General features: G+C 37.4%; 1 protein-coding gene across 22 annotated transcripts in view; it reads left to right on the forward strand.

The window, feature by feature from the left end:
* Positions 1-20,491, forward strand: part of nrxn1a (neurexin 1a) — a 1,087,315-nt gene that overhangs the window by 575,117 nt on the left and 491,707 nt on the right. For all 22 annotated transcript variants that reach the window (XM_051919388.1, XM_051919392.1, XM_051919399.1 and 19 more), the window contains one exon: positions 2,887-3,060. In XM_051919388.1, the coding sequence (XP_051775348.1) occupies positions 2,887-3,060 (174 nt within the window). The remainder of the gene's footprint in view (positions 1-2,886; positions 3,061-20,491) is intronic.

Here is a 20,491-nt window from a genome sequence, read left to right on the forward strand (position 1 = left end):
ACCCTGCCCGGGATTGGTTCCTGCCTTGTGCCCTGTGTTGGCTGGGATTGGCTCCAGCAGACCCCCGTGACCCTGTGTTCGGATTCAGCGGGTTGGAAAATGGATGGATGGATGGATGGAGTTTTTATGATATACTTTACTGTACTTCATACTATTTTATTATTTTTGCATTTTTTATATTTAAGAGATTTGCATTAAAATTGTGTTTTTCTTCAACACAGATGGGTATTGTATTATACATTATATTGTATTCCAACATTGTACAGTATATTACTTGCCAAGAATAAAAGTTGTAGGGTACCACAGCTACCACCAGAGGGAAGCAAATGCACATTAGAAAAGCTCTTCATAGCCTTTTGAAACCTGCTTAATTCCTAGAATGTTGTGTCTAAATACACTAAATACAAGGCTTTTTAAATCCATAAAGACAATGATTCATAGCAAAAGATATTTATATGCATTTATGTAAATACTTGCATAAATAAATAATTTAGAATAGTAATAGATATAAAATAAATGTCCAAATAAACCACATAATATAAATGGAAAAACAGGTAGTGTATTTAATACATACTGTATATAAAGAAGTACATTCATGTAGAAATACATTTATACATGAAAACTAAGTTTATAAATGTTTGCAAAAAAAGACATGAACAAACCATCTTAATATACATTTATACATGAAAACTAAGTTAGCGCTTTGAGTACTGAGAAAAGCGCTATATAAATGTAATGGATTATTAAGTTTATAAATGTTTGCAAAAAAAGACATGAACAAACCTTCTTAATATATGTATAAAGTAACATTTATAAATTAATAAATATATCAAGAAAAAGCAATCACGTATGACAGATAAATAAAAATAAAGTGTCTATTTATATCATTATTTTAAGTACACTTTTTCCATTATTTCCTCACAGTAAGCTGCATTTTCTTCTGCTGCCCTTTATTAAAAGGCAGTTAGCTGTCCTAGACTGGCAGCTGGTCCATAGCTGATCTCACACTTACTCACACCCTTGCACTGAGTCCCCAGTTCGCCTAACATTTACATTTTAGGTAGTGATGAATGGGTGCATGGATGGAGTACTCAGAGACCCACATAAATACTGGAGGAATGTGCAAAGACTGCTGGGATATCAGACCGCAGTGTGAGAAACATGTATATGTACTGTGCTGCCATTCAGATTATAATTTGGTAATTAATAAATATCAATTCATTCATTATCAGAGTACCTACTTCCAACATCATTGGCAGTATCGTGTGCAAAGCAGAATCCAACCTTGGATGGAACATTAGTCCATTTCAGGTCACTCTCTCACCCTTTTGCACACCAAGCCAGTTTAAAGTTGTTAATTAACCTATAATGCACATCTTTAAAATGGAGGAAACCCAAGTAGCTAAAAAAAAAACTCTAAGCTAGGACCCAAAGCTTTGGTCTCTGGAACACCACTAACAATTGTGAATCTGTACTACCCAAACTAAACAGATATACAATAAGTAAATATATCAAACAATTACAACATTAGAACAATATAGATGAGAACAGGCCATCCAGCCCAACAAAGCTCACTCATCCTCTCCACTTAATTCTTCCAAAAGAGCATCAAGAGTAGCTTTGAATGTCCTTAAAGTAATACTGTCTAGCACACTACTTGTAAATGTATTCCATGTGTCTATGGTTCTCTATGTGAAGAAAATCCTTGTAATGTTTGTGTGAAATTTACCTTTAACGATTTTCCAGTTGTGTCCTGATGTTCTTGATCAACATATTTTAATGTAACAGTGTTAATCCGCTGTACTACTTGTAATTCCCTTTATTAATATCCTCTTTAATAAAATCCCTGTGTGCGTCCGGGTGTCCATGTGTGTGTGTCTTCTTGTGAAGTGCGCATGCGCAGGGCACGGTGCGATGCGCGATATTACTGTCAGAGAAAGTTACAGGCGTTTTAAGGAAATACAAGCCAGTATTACTGTCAGAGGAGATTAAAGGCATATTACCAACGCGCACGCCTGTATTACCGGCAGAGAAAATTAAAGGTATATTACGGACGTACAAGCCAGCGGACGTACAAGACAGTATTACTGTCACAGAAAATTAAAAACACACAATACACGGCGGCAGCCCACGAAGAACGGTCAGCTCAGCAAATAAACATAAACAAAAGAAAGTCTGAAAGAAAGAAAAATACGACCAACAAAAAGAATGAGGTCAAAGTCCCTTGCCATTTACTATAGACTGTTCCTACTAATGTTTATGCACTACTGTTCTAGCGCCCGTTATTGTAACGGGCTAAATGACTAGTATACAAATAAAAAGACAGCTGTGAATAAATTTGAATAAAATGCTATTAACAGGAATAAATGGCATACGTAATGTAACTAGACCTAAATAAATATCAAATTCAGTGTCATAGTGAATTGCCAGTGCCTAATCCTAAAGAATTGTGGGCAAAACCTAAGCAGGACACCATTCCAGGCCAGGGCACACTCATATGCTCATACAGTTAATCTAGACAGTGATGAAACCAGAAATTTAACTCAGATTTCTAGAGCTTTAACAGCAACACAAAACACTATGCTATATGTGATACTAACTGTTCAAATAATATTTAAAAATATATCAAATCATTATTGTGAAATATATCAAACAGCAGCATCAACCTTATTTCTCACATATCCAGCATGACAGCTTTGTTCTTACTAATGTAAACACTGATGACCTTAGAGTGATGTTCAAAAATATTTTTTTTTTCATGTAGGCAGCAGTATGGAAATAGAGATAAGCAGCTATTTGGTTAATTGCCAGAGAACCAAACCTTTGATTAAACAAATCATATAATGTTGTAAATGTGTTTTCTATTTCCTTCACTTATGTCTAAAGGTGACTTATATATTGGAGGAGTTGCCAAAGAAATGTACAAGGAACTGCCCAAATTAGTACATTCGAAAGAAGGATTCCAAGGATGTCTGGCATCTGTCGACCTCAATGGACGTCTTCCTGATCTAATTTCTGATGCACTTTCTTGTGTTGGACAGATTGACAGGGGATGTGAAGGTAGGATTGCTTATGTTCTTCTGTAGGCAAGGAAAACAGTAGAAATTAGGTTATCTCACATTTTGCCTTTAACATTTCTTTTAGTTTTATTGAAAGATGTAAAATCTTGCTTTAAGATTATCTTAAAATAATCATGTTAAGTAGGTATTTCTTATTCCACTTGTAAAAAGGTTATTGGGTTAAAGACACCCTTTACAAACGGGAATCATTTAAAAAAAACAGTGTGGATTGTTTTATGTTACTAGCATTTTTGCTCATTTTAACTTAAATGTAGCCATTGCTTGCAGTGCTCTTATTTAGACACCAATATGTGAGGGCTGATCAAAAAGTAATAAGACTGATTGGTTTTTTTATTCAGAATTGGATGACTCCACAGGCTCGAAACATTTTTCTTTTTCAAAATTGTGTCCTTCACATTGAATACATTTTTTTTTACAATGTTTCAAAAACAATGCAAAGACAAGTAACTCTTTTGCGCAATCACTTTTAGCAATGCGGCCATGGAGTTTTTCACTTCATCATCTGAGGAAAACTTCTTTTCACGCATTTGTTTTTTCAGTTATTTCATTACTGCTCATTCTAAGCTTAACACATAATTCAATCACACACTGGCATACTGTAACCGGCACATCTTCTTCATCCATTATGACGAAAAGTATGAAGTGTTTCCACTCCTTCCACTTGCTGTTTCAAAACCCTGGCGAATACATCAGTCCATCTGCAGGTTTACACACATTGATGTATGTGTGATACAGTGGCTCTGCGGCTCAGAAAAAGGTGGCCGATTTTTAAATAAATAAATAGTTGAATGATCAGCTGGACCTTCAGGGGTGTGTGTGCTCACACAGCTGTGGGAGGTTGGTGGAGTAATTAGGACGAAAAGCACCTGCACGTAAGGGTATTATAGTCTGTCTCAATTGCTTCATCTGCTTTCTGCGGTGTGTGATTGAGATCCTACACCCATGGAGGCATATAAGGAAGAGCTGGCACAAGAAAATGGAAGAAAGAACAAAAGGAAATAAAGGAAGGAGGTTAAGAAAAGAATCAAGAGAAGACGGGAGGCAGAGAGACCCAGTAGGAGTAAGTGAAAAAGAGAGGGAGAAGGCAGGCAGCCCGGAGGAAGTCCCTTGGGAGAGAGTGCGGCTGATGTTCGGGGACTGAAGGTGGCCATTTCAGTTGAGTGATGGGAGCTGGAGTGACTGAGGCGCTGCTCGGGTTGGAGTGACCCCGTCTAAGGCTGGGAGAAACGCAGTGGGAGTTACACAGGTATCGGAAGGCTCAGTGAGGTGTCCTACGGTTGGAGTCATGGACCTCAGGGACATAAGCCTGGCGGTGGGAGTTGGAAGTTTGGCATAGTGCCCTGCCAGGGCCACAGACGGCAGCAGGGGCCCGAGCCTAGGATCAGCACAGAAGGTTGGCTGAATTACTATTTAGGCACCTCCTTGGCTGCAAGGACCTGTTTAGGGTTAAGCTAAGGAGAGGTCAGTTTTCAAAGAGTTGTACCAAGGCTGTTTTTATGGAAAGCTTCCTGCCAAGTCATTTTCACCTCGCTTTTATTAGATTATCTAATGGATTGTTTTTAACTTCTACCAATTAATTTCTTTGTGTGGATTATTTATTTATTTGCAGTACACTTTTGAACATTGTTTGGTTTTGACTGTTTTTAATAAAAGCACTTTTGAACTTTTACGCACCTACCCTTTGCTTTGTGTGAGCGTCCTCATTCTCTGGCTCGTCCCTTGGATATGTTATTGACTGTAGCAGGTTCAGAAGGCTCCTCGGAAGGACCCAGTAGCGTGGGGCTGACCCACCCTATCACAGTATACCGTTAACAAAAACCTGGATATCATTCCCATTTCTATCTCCATGAAAGAAAAACAGGGACGGTCGCATTACTTTTCAATCAGCTCTCTTATCTACTGAGCATTCTATGCACATACATTCATAAAGTAATATACTGTATAAGGTGTAAATATATATGATATTCTGCATATGTAAGTACCAGGTGTCGCACGGCAATCCAAAAGTCAAGAATGCATTGTAAATGTGTAAAAAAACAGATATGCTGGTTTCTTTTATGTACTGTAAGTGTTTCATTAATACATTTTGAAATCAATCAAGAGAAAGTGAAGGATTGAGAAAGTCCTATTCTGCCCTGGTCCACAAAACATAGTGATGATATACTTGGAAAACAAAAATATAAAATGTTAGAAATGTCTGACATGTCCCATTAATGGAAAGAATTGTCTAATTAAGAAGCGGTTTGGAGTGAAAACTGCCACCACTGAAACAGACCAATAACTGAGTCTGACATCTATAGCTATATTTTTTTGATAAACTTGTGTAGAAGTTAACAAAAAGTAAGTTTGCATTTGATTTTTAGAGTTATGTTTCACTGTTTGTGTTTTGTGAGGCAAATGACTTATAGGCATATTTCTATGATATCATATTTCAATATGACAGTAGAATAATTACTGTGAAGGCACGAGACTGGAAAATTTGGAGTTGGCTTTCCAAGATAAGGACCTGCCTACAATCAGAAAACTAAACTACTGTACATTCAGTAAAACTTGGCTTCCTCCAAAATGTTAATTCCTAAACACAGACGTGAACTTTTGAAAATATTTACAGAAATGGTCTATGTCATATTTCTAGCATTTATAGACCCTGTAATATGACACAGATTACATTAATTGGGTCTACATTGTTCAGTTACATACATACCTCATCTGTACAGTGCCTGTGTTGACAGTTCATGCCTACTGTGAAGTTAACATTTGGTGTCATTAATACTGACATACAGAGTACTGCAACCACATATGGCTTCTTTTATCTGATGAATTGGAAGGGGTTCTAGGATTTCCTGATTATCTTTGCAACTGATACTGTGGCACTGAAGGAGTGTCAGCGACTACCAGAGTATCTATACACTCATCGAGCAAAGAAGACTTCATTTTTTATATGCATTAGTGTTAGAAATTTTAAATAATTTAATACTTAATAGTGAAGGGTGACAAATGTGTTGCTTATTTACAATTATCTTAATTTAGCAAAACTAAAAGATTTTTTCCACATCTTCCAATTGAATACATGATGTCTGAAAACATTGCTGTGGAAAATACAATTCCATAAGAGCCTCCTTAATAATTTCTTCCATCACAAGTGTTTAAAAATGCCTGTTATAGTTACTGTATAAAAAGACTACATAGGTGAATCATTTGATTTCTCTTTATTCAGTGGAAAGATATTTCTATTATGGTTATGGTCTGTCTGGGTATTTAAAATAGTACTGTTGGGGTTGGGAAAATGAAGAGACTAAAACTGCATTAACATTCATCACATCGCATCAGCCTTTTTGTAAATCTGAGAGCAATGGCTTCTTTTCTGTTGCTTGCATTTAAGGTTATGGTCATTCTGAAGCATATTGGCTTTTTATTTTACAGCATTTGTCTTTATTCTCTTCAAGCAGCATGTCTGCCTTTCCTCTCTGGTTTATTACAGTCGCTAACATTTCAATGCTTACTAACATCTATGTTTTGCTTTTCTTTTATTTTGCTGACAAAAAAGTTGCATTGATGAAAGCTGACTTGCAAGGTAGATAGCTTTATTTGTGCACAAGTCTCAAAACCCTTAATTTAAAATATGTGTTTTTTCTTTCCCTTCCCACAAATTAAATCAATAAAAAAACACCTATTAATATTTTATCCATAGTAAATACAAGTAAAATTTCAGCTTCCTGTACTTGTATTAATTACTATGGAGTTTAGTTGTAAATACCCTTTGTAGTGAGTTCCTTAGTCTGTTAGTCTGTTTTTTCCACTTTAATTCAGAATTTTATTTCTTTTGTTATAACGTCACTTGTAAGCATGCTAGTCTGTCCACAGAGTGCCTAAAAAATATCACGTCACTGCATGCATCATCATCATGACTTTGCAAATTAAAAAATCCAGTTAAAAAAAATAAATGCAGTGTATGATATATGTATACACTGTAAAAACGTATGTTCGTATATATTTTATATATATATATATATATATATATATATATATATATATATATATATATATACACATGTGAGTGTGTGTGTATATAAACACACAAACATACACGTAAAATATATACTATATATATATATATATATATATATATATATATATATATATATAAATGTATGTTTGCCATTCTTTATATAAAAAAATAAAGTGGGTGATAAATACTTGCTGTGTATAGTATATTAAATGTTTGGCATTTCTGTTTACAAAATGCTATTTTATTTTCTATACTTCTAGCTATAGGTAATCATAAATATCATAGATACTACTGTACATTCATTTAAAAATTAATGCTGCATTTTATTATTACGTGTGAGAGTTCAGAATATTTGGACCAACTTGAAAAGTTTCCATCTGTTTAGTTGTAATTAATGATGCTTATACCTCTTTATCCTGAAAGAAAAATATAAAACCTTTTTATTTAGCAGTGGACACAAAATGGCAAAATATAAAGAAAAGAATATTCATTTGCATTTGCTTTTCCAAGTGTCATTTAAAGTAATGTGCCATTTCACACGCAGTAATACCATAATTTCATTTTACCAGCTTTGAACTCATCTTGCAGTTGCCACTGTGATTTTTCTCACTATAAAAGCTGTAATTTTCTGCTAGCATCTGAATATCTAACATCTAATTTTTATTCTTATTTCAACCTAATAATATCGCTGTTAAATAAAGTAAATCAGCTAGGCTGAAAATATAAATTTCAAGTTAATATTGAATAAATAGTATAAAAATAGTAGCAGAATACTGATACAATTTGTTCCTGTCATTTTTAGATCAATAAGTAGGCAGCTTAGTTAATTTCCCAGTATTTAAATCTACTTTTTATAAATAAAGAACTAAAAATAGCTTAAGAGGTGAATATCATGGTTTTATTTTCAATATATGCTATTGATCCACCTTTCACGAGTCTCATATTTCCTAACTTGGTAATGTCAAATTCATTATAAACAAATCCCATTTCAGCTGAAGTTAGTGCTACTGCCTCACAGCGCTGGAGTCCTGGATTCGAACGCCAGCCCAGCCATTGTCTATGCAGAATCTTTACTTCCCTGTGTCGTCATTGTGGATTTTCCAGGTCCTCTGGTTCTCCTTCCACAGATATGCATGTTACGGTAACTGTGAACTCTAAACTGACCCAGCATGATTGAGCGTGGTGTGTATAAGTGTTCCCTATTTGCCAACCAATAAATCTAATTCAGGCTCCATTTACACAGAACCTTGAGTTGAATTAAGTGGGTTTAAGAAATGATATCTATTTGTATTTCAGTGTGCTTTGCTGCAGCTGAATTTCCAAATTGCTCATCTTAGAAAGAGTCAGATTTCCAGTGTAGTTATTTAATCATTATCATGTCACCTATTCATCAGTCTAGTCCATCTGTGTGGGGCTGGTAAAAACTCATTGTGGCTATCCTATCACTGATTGCAAAAAGATCAGATGGAATTTGAGTTTTAAAAGACATAATACACTCACTGGTGGCAGGACAACCCATGACCATTTCAACAGCTCTTATGTTATTGTTGCAATATTAAAAACATACAGTTCTTTCTTTAAGACTCCTTGTACAGCTGCTCATAGAATAAAACAAGAAGTGCCACACAGTTACTGGATAGAGTAAATGTTTTACTGCTTATCATTTTTATTTATGAACATGATAACTATTGAAGGAGGTACTGAAGTTCAGAGTCTTCCATTTATGTTAACTGTTTGGTTAAATAAATCTGTGTCTTTATGCGTTCTAATTCTGTACTTAGTAATTTGTAAAATCTGTGCTTGAATTTTACCTGAGAACTTGTAACAGTCCTTTGTGTCAGAAGTGAAAAGTGCTATGCAAAAATAAACTCAATTGAATTGAATTGAATTAATACATTCAGAAGGCAACAGTCAACACATACACAAAATGGTCAGGAACAGTGTAAAATGACACAAGGCTCAATGTTTCGTTTAATTTGTTAGTCTTATTTTTAGTTAAAGAATACCATTCATTCCATAAATTATTTTTTTTGTATGTTACCCTTACATTTTTTTCTTCCTTTTGTATTTTATGAAATAAACTGAAGGAAATTTTGGGGATGTTCCTTCTAAATTACCTGTTGTTATCATCCACTTTAGATCATGAACCTGTTCTCTGAGTTGATTTTTGTCTGCCACCTTCTGCTTCTTAATAGTAAATCAAATAACCCCTCTGACATGAGATTCCCATGGCATTAAGTAAACCATCTACTGTTCACAATCTATAGGACACTAAAAGTAAAAAATAAATGAAACAATAAATAAACTTCTTACCTCAGTTAGATAGATAGATAGATAGATAGATAGATAGATAGATAGATAGATAGATAGATAGATAGATAGATAGATAGATAGATAGATAGATAGATAGATAGATAGATAGATAGATAGATAGATAGATAGATACTTTATTAATCCCGAGGATGATAAATTAGACTGGACTGCCAATACTGATGCGCTGTGCAAGAAAGGACAAAGCCGGTTATACTTCCTTAGAAGGCTGGCTTCCTTCAACATCTGCAATAAGATGCTGTAGATGTTCTATCAAACAGTTGTGGCGAGCGCCCTCTTCTACGCAGGGACAGTTTAACATCTGTGGCAGAGCGAAGGGCGCTCAGCAGGCTCCTATCAATTATGGAGAATCCACTGCATCCACTAAATAATGTCATCTCCAGACAGAAGAGCAGCTTCAGCGACAGACTGCTGTCACTGTCCTGCTCCACAGACAGATTGAGGAGATCGTTCCTCCCCCAAACTATGCGACTCTTTAATTCCACCAGGGGGGGTAAACGTTAATATTTAACATTATACATAGTTATTGTCCGTTTTTTTTCACCTGTATTATTATCATTCTTTAATTTAATATTATTTATTGTATCAGTATGCTGCTCATCTTCAATCAACTTAATAGTATGTCTTTGAACTTTGCAAGGAAACTAAAGCACTTGGAAGCAAAACAATACACTGTGTAGAGTACAAACTAAAGAACTGCAAGTTTGCGGTAGACTGGTTTAACTATTCTACCAAACACCCATCACTTGTAAACTCCTTATCCCTTACACCAGGGGTCCTCACTCACAGTCCTGGAGGGCCACAGTGGCTGCAGGTTTTTGTTTTAACCCGGTTACTTAATTAGAAAGCAATTCTTGCCAATAATTTAATTTCATGTCTTGTTAGTGCTTTAACTCTGCTATGTCAGGTCATTCCCATACCCTGGATTTTCTTCCACTTTCTAAGGATATCATCCAAATGATTTGAAGGCAAAAATGGAGGAGTAATTCTCAGTCCTTCACTTTTTTCTCTCCACTTTCCTTCCAAGTATTTAATTAAACCCAATAGTGCACGATAAATACACACAGGAGTAAATGGTAACAAGCTAAATGGAGAAATGCTGGTCTTTTTTGTCATATTGCTAATTAGGAGCAATTAAAAACCAAGACTACACTGTTTAAGACTAAAATAAGTAGTAAGGGTTCAAAATCTTAACGAGCGAAACAATTAAAGTGAAGCAGAAACGTTACTTGAGCAATACATGCTTCTTATTAAGCAGTTGGGTTGGAGCAAAAACCTGCGGCCCTCCAGGACTGTTATTGAGGACCCCTGCCATACACGTTTATGAATACTGGTACCATGTTGGCACGGTGTATTAATACTACTGCCTCTTATTGCTTGGCATGGTCACTGTCTGTATGAGTTTTACACATTCTCGAAATGCCTATTTGAGTTTTTTCTAGGGATTCAAGATTCAATATTTAGTTGATAGGCTAATGTGTATCTCTTGATTTGTCTGATATATTTTAATATTTGAGTGTACCCTAATATGGAGATAGTGACCAGTCTAGGGTTAGTTTCTGGCATACACCTAAAACTGCCAGGATACTGTGGCAGAAATCAACATCTTATTTAAAGAAAGAAACGTATCCTCTAACAAGACAAGTCTGATAACCTTTGAGTCAGTAATCAGGCTGGAGAAAAGCTTGTCCTTCATTTATTACTCTTCAGCTAATGCTTGAACATGGAGTGTTCTTTCACAGTATGATCAGCATGGTCGGAGAAACAGAGGATAGAGGTTCATTTTCTTCTTTTGAATGTACATACAGTGTCAGTAAAAACATACATTTTACTCTGGTTGTTTTGTTAGTTTACACTCAAATGATATATATATATATATATATATATATATATATATATATATATATATATATATATATATATATATATATATATCTCTTTATTATTATTTTCTTATTCTTCTTATACCCTTTGGGGTGAGCTACTACCCTTGAAATTTCTGTGTATGTAACAACTGTCCATTCTGGTTGTTCATTAGACATCTCCTGATTTCTTAGTCATTTCTTAGTCATTTGTCAATACATTTTGTTGTTCACTTGACCTTTATCTGGTTTCCTGATATGCCTGAACAGGTTTCTGACTTATATTAAGCCTTTATGCTACTTCTTTAAGATGAATCCTGTATTTTAATATGGAAACCATATCAAAACACTTTATTCTAAATGACTATGTGACCTCAAAGACTATTTTTTCTTCCACAATATGCTCTCATTCCCCATTATCCTGGATTGGATTATGTAGTTTTGAATATATGTATGCACCATATGTCAGGTAGTATGTTACATAAATAATATAAGCTTTTTTTAACTCAGTTTTCAAACAAAACTATCAAGTCAAGTCAAGTTGGGGAGCATGCACTGGTACAGTGATTTGCCGCACCCACCACACAACGAAACAACTTGGGATCCTGGTTGGCAACGCCCCTGGCAAACACGTGGTCCAGTCCCTCCCCCTGGAAATGACCCTCTATCTGCTGCAGCCAGGTGTTACATGGGGGACCCCTTGGCCTAGTCCAGCCACTCGGGTCCCCAACAATGAGGATCGTACAAGCTGGATCACCTGCGGGGAAACGCACCACATGGCTGTAGTGTCATAACTGGCGCTCCCTAATAATGCAGGTAATGTGCCTCATTCGGGACTCCATGAGCAACCGCTCATTCGATACGAAGTCAAACCAACGGTACCCAAGGATTTTCCAGAGAGACACAGTACCAAAGGAGTTCAGTCTTCGTCTCGGGTCACTGGATAGCATCCATGTCTCACAACCATATACTGTAACAGACAGGAATCACCAAGACTCTAAGGAATTGGACCTTTGTCCTGTTGCAAAGATATCGGGAGCACCACACACTCCTTTCCAGTGACCTTATGACCCCCATGCTCTTCCAAACCATCTACTGACTTCATAGGAGTCACCAGAGACATGAATGTCACTGCCAAGGTAAGTAAACCTCTTTACAAGGTTGACACTCTCTCTGCAAACAGACACACTGCTGATGGCTGTGCCTAAGGGGTCATTAAAGGCCTGGATCTTGGTTTTATCCAGGACACTCGCCGATATTCGCGTTTGCTCTCCATGAGAACCCTCAGTGCCAGGATGCGGTCGATGGTAGACTTCTTAGGCGCAAAACCAGACTGTTCCGGATGCTGGTAGGTGAGCAAGTGATCACAGATCCTATTGAGGACGACTCTAGCAAGGACCTTACCCGGCACCGAGAGCAGTGTTATCCCCCTGTAGTTGCTGCAATCCAGGCGATCACCCTTCCCTTTCCAGATAGGGACAAGTCCTGTTTTCCAGTCAGTTGGAATGATTGCCAGTTTACAAATGGAAGCAAAGATTGCTTTGCAATGCCAGGAGGACAGCCATACCACCAGCCTGGAGAAGTTCACCCTGAATACCACAGATCCCTGCAACCTTTCCTCCCCTCAGCTGGTTCACCTGTGCAAACTCAGGAGATTGGGTGGTTCACATCCTCAAGAACCATAGACCCCAGAGATATCCAACATCCTAGCCGGAGGATCAGCTTTCAACAACTGCTCAAAGTAGCCAGGCCAGTGGGTCACAAATGCAAGTCTCATCCGTAAGTACCGTTCCATCAGCTGCCCTGACTGCGACCCTCTGAGGAACAGATTCAGATGTGCGTAATGCTTTGATTCCTCTGTAAGCAGGACGTGGGTCGCTAGACCACAGATGGTGTGTCAGTTGATCACAGATTCCTCTAACAAACGCCTCTTTATCTGCCCTCATAGCCCTCGCAGCCGTCCTTAGTTCTCGGTACAGACCAGAACTGCCATTGAGCCGTGTGCTGAGACTCCTTTCGGTGATATCCATGGTGCCCTGCGAGATGAAACACCTCCTTCTGGGAACACCAATAACACTAACACAACCCTCAGCAACCTTCAGGGTCTTGTCACGGAAGGTCTCCCACATCACATTAGGATCAACAGTTGCACCCAAATCTGCAAGTTCCTCACACAAACTGCATCCAAACTCATTAGAAACAGCCTGGTCTTGGAGTCTGGCCAAGTCCAGGCTCATTTTCCTAGTAGGTGGTAACCTACTGGACCTAAGCTGGATCCTAAAAGTAGCAACAACAAGTCTGTGGTGAGAATTCACAAACTGGGCACTTCTGTAGACCCTGCGGTTTTGCAAGAACCTCTAGCATCTGCCCATGAGGATGTGGTCGATCTCCTTCACCGCAACACCAGTATTGGGAGTACCAAGTTCAATGATGTGGCTCAGGGCGCTGGAACCAGGATCCAGCGATTCGCAACCCCTGACCTTTTGCAAAGTCAAGGAACATGGAGCCACTTTCACCACAGTCACCAGACCCATGGGGACTGAGTCAATCCTCATAGCCAGCCCTGTCAGTGCCAGTGGCTGCGTTGAAGTCACCCATGACCAGAGGAGTGTCACCTCGTGGGCACCCATCAACCAAGTTGCAAATAAAATGTCTCCCTCGCTGAGACATCACTCACCGTGGTCGGAGCATACACTGAGCTGTTTTTTTTCTATGGTGGCTGGCGTGACAATCCTGCCACCAACCCCCATGATTTCCCTGCAAGTTGGAGGACTGCTTGCAGGGCCGGATGCAGTTTATCGTCATACCCAGGACAGCTCAATGTATCTATTTTTCACCTCACATTTTTCCATTACAGAGTTGTGTAAAATGCCTTAAATGAGAAGCAGGATTTACCCATAACTGAATCATGACCGCTAACTCAAACAGTTCCAAAAATGTTTAATTTTTTTCTGATGGCTTTAAATTATGTGTGTTTACTCAAAACAAAAAGAAAAAAATACTCTTTTACTCCATGTCCAATTGATCTCAAAGGCAGATGCCACTGAAGACTGTAGTTAGGGCCCCCATAATCACTCAAACTTTGCAACATGGGTTCTGTCTGGGTCATTTCAGGACTTTTCAATTAATTTTAATTGAAATAGTAACATGTTAAAAATGTACGGAATGTTGACCAGGAACTCTGTAACTTTTGGGCCTTGTAGGGGCCCCGTAGAGTCATTGGTTCCAGTGCATGTGCCCTTTGTGCCCAGTACATAATCTCCTGAATGGATGGCAGCTCATTAAAAGAGAACACACACTCACTAACAAATCCACATTCAGATATGGCTATCTGATTTAGCATTCTTGAACAATGTGAGAGACAAATCATTTGAAAAAAGGGAGCTATCCAAGTACTTGGAGACAACTTATGTGATTAGGAGAGAATGTGTACACAGACAATGACCAGAATGTATATGGCTCTAGCTACTGCACCAAACTGGCACCTAAAGCCACTAAAATGTACAGGTTTAAGATATGTTAGGTGGGTTCCAAATTAATTCTGCTTCATCACATAATGTACAGTATTTTTAGTAAAAAAAAAAAAAAAACAACTGTCGTATAAAGTGATATAAAAGTGTTTGTCTACATTACCACATATTTTTAAAGTGAATGTTATCTAATCCAGAGCAAAATCCAAATATTAGAAAAAGAGCCACATAATAATACACCAATAATACACTAAAATGAATTTCTTTTTTTTCTATTAATCAATACCCAATTTGAAAAATTGTGTCCTTGGGCTTGATGAATAATGTTGTCTTTAGCAACAATATTTGCATCACTTTCTCACCAAGAGCCCTTTAGCTTGGCATCTTGATAGTGCATCCGTATAATCCTATTCCCAAAAGCCATGTATAGCCTAATACAGCTAGAGCAAACGTAAAAATAAGTAATTTTTTGGCACATATCATCCATCCATCCATCCATTATCCAACCCGCTATATCCTAACTACAGGGTCATGGGGGTTTGCTGGAGCCAATCCCAGCCAACACAGGGCGCAAGGCAGGGAAACTAATCCTGGGCAGGGTGCCAGCCCACCGCAGTACACACACACCCATACACCAAGCACACACTAGGGACAATTTAGAATCACCAATGCACCTAACCTGCATGTCTTTGGACTGTGGGAGGAAACTGGAGTACCCAGAGGAAACCCACGCAGACACGGGGAGAACATGCAAACTCCATGCAGGGAGGACCTGGGAAGTGAACCCAGGTCTCCTAACTGCAAGGCAGTAGCGCTACCCACTGCACCACCGTGCCTCCCATTTATTAATATTTATAGTTAAAAGCAATTTCAATCATCTAGGCACATAAAATAACACATGCAATAGATGTCTTTTCTGTAGAAACTATTTAAAAACTTACAAACATACTTATATGTTTCTATGGATATTCAAACATTGTAAATGAGAAGTGGCATGTATGCTTATTACAAAACATAGCACATTAGCAGTCAGCACAAATTACAGTGACACTTTACCCACTTTTCTTTTGTTTTATTATGTTGTTGCCTGTGCAGTTAAACCCCTTCTCACCTGGCATTCTAACAGGCATAAGGAGGACCTGAAAGGATGCTTTGACATGTGCAGATTTCTGAAAGTGTGCTACTTGGCATAAACTGCTTCCGGTATTTACTCATAAAACGCAAAACAACACTTTTTATTCTGCTGGAATTATGAATACAGTCATACGAAAAAGTTTGGGAACCCCTCTCAGCCTGCATAATAATTTACTTTCAACAAAAAAGATAACAGTGGTATGTCTTTCATTTCTTAGGAACATCTGAGTACTGCGGTGTTTTCCGAACAGAGATTTTTACTGAAGCAGTATTTAGTTGTATGAAATTAAATTAAATGTGAAAAACTGGCAGTGCAAAAACTTGGGTCCCCTTGTAATTTTGCTGATTTGAATGCATGTAACTGCTCAATACTGATTACTTGCAACACCATATTGGTTGGATTAGCTTGTTAAGCCTTGAACTTCATAGACAGGTGTGTCCAATCATGAGAAAAGGTATTTAAGGTGGTCACTTGCAAGTTGTGCTTCAATTTGACTCTCCTCTGAAGAGTGACAGCATGGGATCCTCAAAGCAACTCTCAAAAGACCTGAAAACAAAGATTGTTCAGTCTCATGGCTTAGGGGAAGGCTACAAAAAGCTATCTCAGAGATTTAAACTGTCAGTTTCAACTGTAAGGAATGTAATCAGGAAATGGAAGGCCACAGACACAGTTGCTGTTAAACCCAGGTCTGGCAGGCCAAGAAAAATACAGGAGTGGCATATGCACAGGATTGTGAGAATGGTTACAGACAACCCACAGATCACCTCCAAAGACCTGCAAGAACATCTTGCTGCAGATGGTGTATCTGTACATCATTCTACAATTCAGCGCAATTTGCACAAAGAACCTCTGAATGGCAGGGTGATGAGAAAGAAGCCCTTTCTGCACTCACGCCACAAACACAGTCGCTTGTTGTATGCAAATGCTCATTTAGATAAGCCAGATTCATTTTGTAACAAAGTGCTTTGGACTGATGAGACAAAAATTGAGTTATTTGGTCATAACAAAAAGCGCTTTGCATGGCGGAAGAAAAACACCTGCTACCTACTGTCAAATTTGGTGGAGGTTCCATCATGCTGTGGGGCTGTGTGGCTAGTTCAGGGACTGGGGACCTTGTTAAAGTCGAGGGTCGGATGAATTCAACCCAATATCAACAAATTCTTCAGCATAATGTTCAAGCATCAGTCACAAAGTTGAAGTTACGCAGGGGTTGGATATTCCAGCAAGACAATGACCCAAAACACAGTTCGAAATCTACAAAGGCATTCATGCAGAGGGAGAAGTGCAATGTTCTGGAATGGCCGTCACAGTCCCCTGACTTGAATATCATCGAAAATCTATGGGATGATTTGACGCAGGCTGTCCATGCTCGGCAGCCATCAAATTTAACTGAACTGGAGAGATTTTGTATGGCAGAATGGTAAAAAATACCTCCATCCAGAATCCAGACACTCAAAGGCTATAGGAGGCGTCTAGAGGCTGTTATATTTGCAAAAGGAGGCTCAACTAAGTATTGATGTCATATCTCTGTTGGAGTGCCCAAATTTATGCACCTGTCTAATTTTGTTATGATGCATATTGCATATTTTCTGTTAATCCAATAAACTCAATGTCACTGCTGAAATACTACTGTTTCCATAAGGCATGTCATATATTAAAAGGAATTGGCTACTTTGAAAGCTCCGCCAATGATAAACAAAAATACAAAGAATTAAGAGGGGTTCCCAAACTTTTTCATATGACTGTGTGTGTGTGTGTATATATATATATATATATGTGTATGTATATATATGTGTGTATATATATATATGTGTGTATGTATATATATATCTGTGTAGATAGATATATATGTGTATGTATATATATGTGTGTATATATATATATATGTGTGTATGTATATATATGTGTGTATATATATATATATGTGTATGTATATATATGTGTGTATATATATATAGTTTTGTGTATATATATATATATATGTGTGTGTATATATATGTGTATATATATATGTGTGTGTATATATGTGTGTGTATATATACATGTGGAGGCCATTTGGGTACAGTGAACTCAGTCATGTTCAGGTAACCAGTTTGAGATGATTTGAGCTTTGTTATATGGCTCGTTATCCTGCTGGTAGCCATCTGAAGATATGTACACTGTGGTCATAAAAGGATGAACATGGTCAACAATACTCAGGTAGGCTAAGAGATTTAAACAATGCTCAGTTGGTACTTAGGAGCCCAAAGTGTGCCAAGAAAATGTCCCCCACACCAATACACCACCAACACCAGCCTGAACTTCTGATACAATACGGGATGGATCTATGCTTTCATGTTGTTGACACCAAATTGTAGCAATGTGTGGTTAAGCATTGGCATTTAATATTTCAACTCAACTCAACTCAACTTAAACTTTATTATCCCATAGAGGGAAATTCATTTGCTTTGTGCATCAATAGTAAGATTAGAAAGACACAGCTTTTAGACAAGGAAGGAGAAATACTATATAAGAAACCACATATATCTGAACACCAACATGCATGCAGATATTAAGCCTACAACTTAAAGCTGCAGACTTCAGACTCAGTATATTCCTTGTGCATGTTGTCTGTGGCCTCAGGTTAGCCTCTTCATGGCTATCTAGCAGGTCGACTGTGCATCCAGTGCAGTTATATTTGGAGAAACTGTAGCAGTCTGAATCATGGTTTATATGTAACAATTTATAAGTATAGTTTGATTAACGATAAAAACATGCACAACTAACATTAAAGATACATAAGCCAAACCACACTGAGAGATGCACAGAGTGAACACAGTGCCAGCCAATAAATACAATTCATAAGTTAACTGAGAATTAACAACTACTAAGTGACATTTCCAAATATATATATAGTTTATTTTGTATGGCTTTAATAAAGTTTAGGCTACACTGTGAATTCATAATTCTTAATAGATTAAAACTAGAACTGCCATGCGATTTTTCAGTACTAAAACTGCCAAGGCTTCACCAAGTGGCATCTGAGTTGTTTTTTTTTCACTAATGACCCATCAGCTCACCATCCTGATACCACATTGCTACTGCCCAACCCAAAAACACAGTACATTTCCTAGCAAGTAGAAATCAATTATATGTAAAAATACAATTCTTGGCACACAGCTTCTTGTTTGCATATAATTTCTATTTAAGCATTGGTATACCTTCTCAAATAAAAAATAAAGTTTTTGCTGTAATTTTCAGTATAAAGCTGTTTTAGTATTTACAGTTAGGTCCATAAATATTTGGACAGAGACTACTTTTTTCTAATTTTGGTTCTGTACATTACCACAATGAATTTTAAATGAAACAACCCAGATGCAGTTGAAGTGCAGACTTTCAGCTTTAATTCAGTGGGGTGAACAAAACGATTGCATAAAAATGTGAGGCGACTTTTTTTTTTTTGTCAAAAAATCAATATTATAAATTTCAGTTCACTAAGCACATAAAATAAATGAGGTAGAAACCTATTTCTGTAGAAAGATATTCCCCATGTATATTTCATCACATTTTTCCAGGGTTTGTTTTAATGTAAACCTATTTAAATGTCAACTGGCAGGTTGGGTAATTACAAAATTCAGCTGTCTGCACAAATTCTTTATGACTTCTTTCAACATCTCCTATACACAAAATGATGGCACTTTACACTGTTTTACTTCATTTTACTTTGTTTTGTCTATGAGCAAGAAGGACCTGAGGGATTCGGTGACTCGACTAACTTTCTCACTTGACACTTCAGCCACCCTGACCATCATGTGGTTATTGCAAAGCACTCATGCCAAGCCCCTAATAAACTCTCTTGTTTCTTACCCATGCATTGTGAATATCAAATATGTGCGCTGATCACAGCCAAGTCCAGCAGCTTATAAAACAAGTTGACAGACCACCTCTGACTCCTTCTATTCACAGTGTACAGTAGAGTCTTGCCATCTGGTTGAGCACTTCCACACCCACCTATAAAAGTGATAGAATAAAAATGTTTCTCCCCAGGTGAGCTGTTTACATAAAAGTATGAAATATAGTAAGCAGTTATCTTGATGTGATTGTAGTCTACCACTGTGTCTGTTTCATCTTTCCTTTCTGTGTCAGTGCTGTTGGTATGATGCATAATACTGAGAAGTCTCCAGTTCACTCCAGTAAAAATAAGCCTTGCAATATCAATACCACAGGCACTTCAAGTCAACTTCAGGGGGCTTACTTATGTAAACACCAAGTGGGTAGAATGGCTGACAGAACAATAAGGGTGGCAATCAAGCAATTACCCTAAAATAATGAGCACCAAGAAAAAGTGTTTTATAATTTGTGTTTTGTAATTTTTTTTAATTATTTGTTTGAGAAGTTTAAAATGTCCACATTTCCTTTTACATACTTTTATTGTTACAAAAGGTTTAGCAAAGTCTTCTATAATTTACATCCCCTCTGTACTTTTTGTGTATTCTTTTTATGGCTCTGTAGGTGATAGACAGTGTTATGTAACTGTTTTTGACCTTATACCTTGTTTACTTTTGTCTCCTTGCAGTTTAAGTCAATGTGTTTTGCTTGATATGTAGCATGTAATCTCAAATAAA

The sequence above is a fragment of the Erpetoichthys calabaricus genome, chromosome 15 (genome assembly GCF_900747795.2).
Source record: "Erpetoichthys calabaricus chromosome 15, fErpCal1.3, whole genome shotgun sequence".
NCBI classification, from domain to species: domain Eukaryota; kingdom Metazoa; phylum Chordata; class Cladistia; order Polypteriformes; family Polypteridae; genus Erpetoichthys; species Erpetoichthys calabaricus.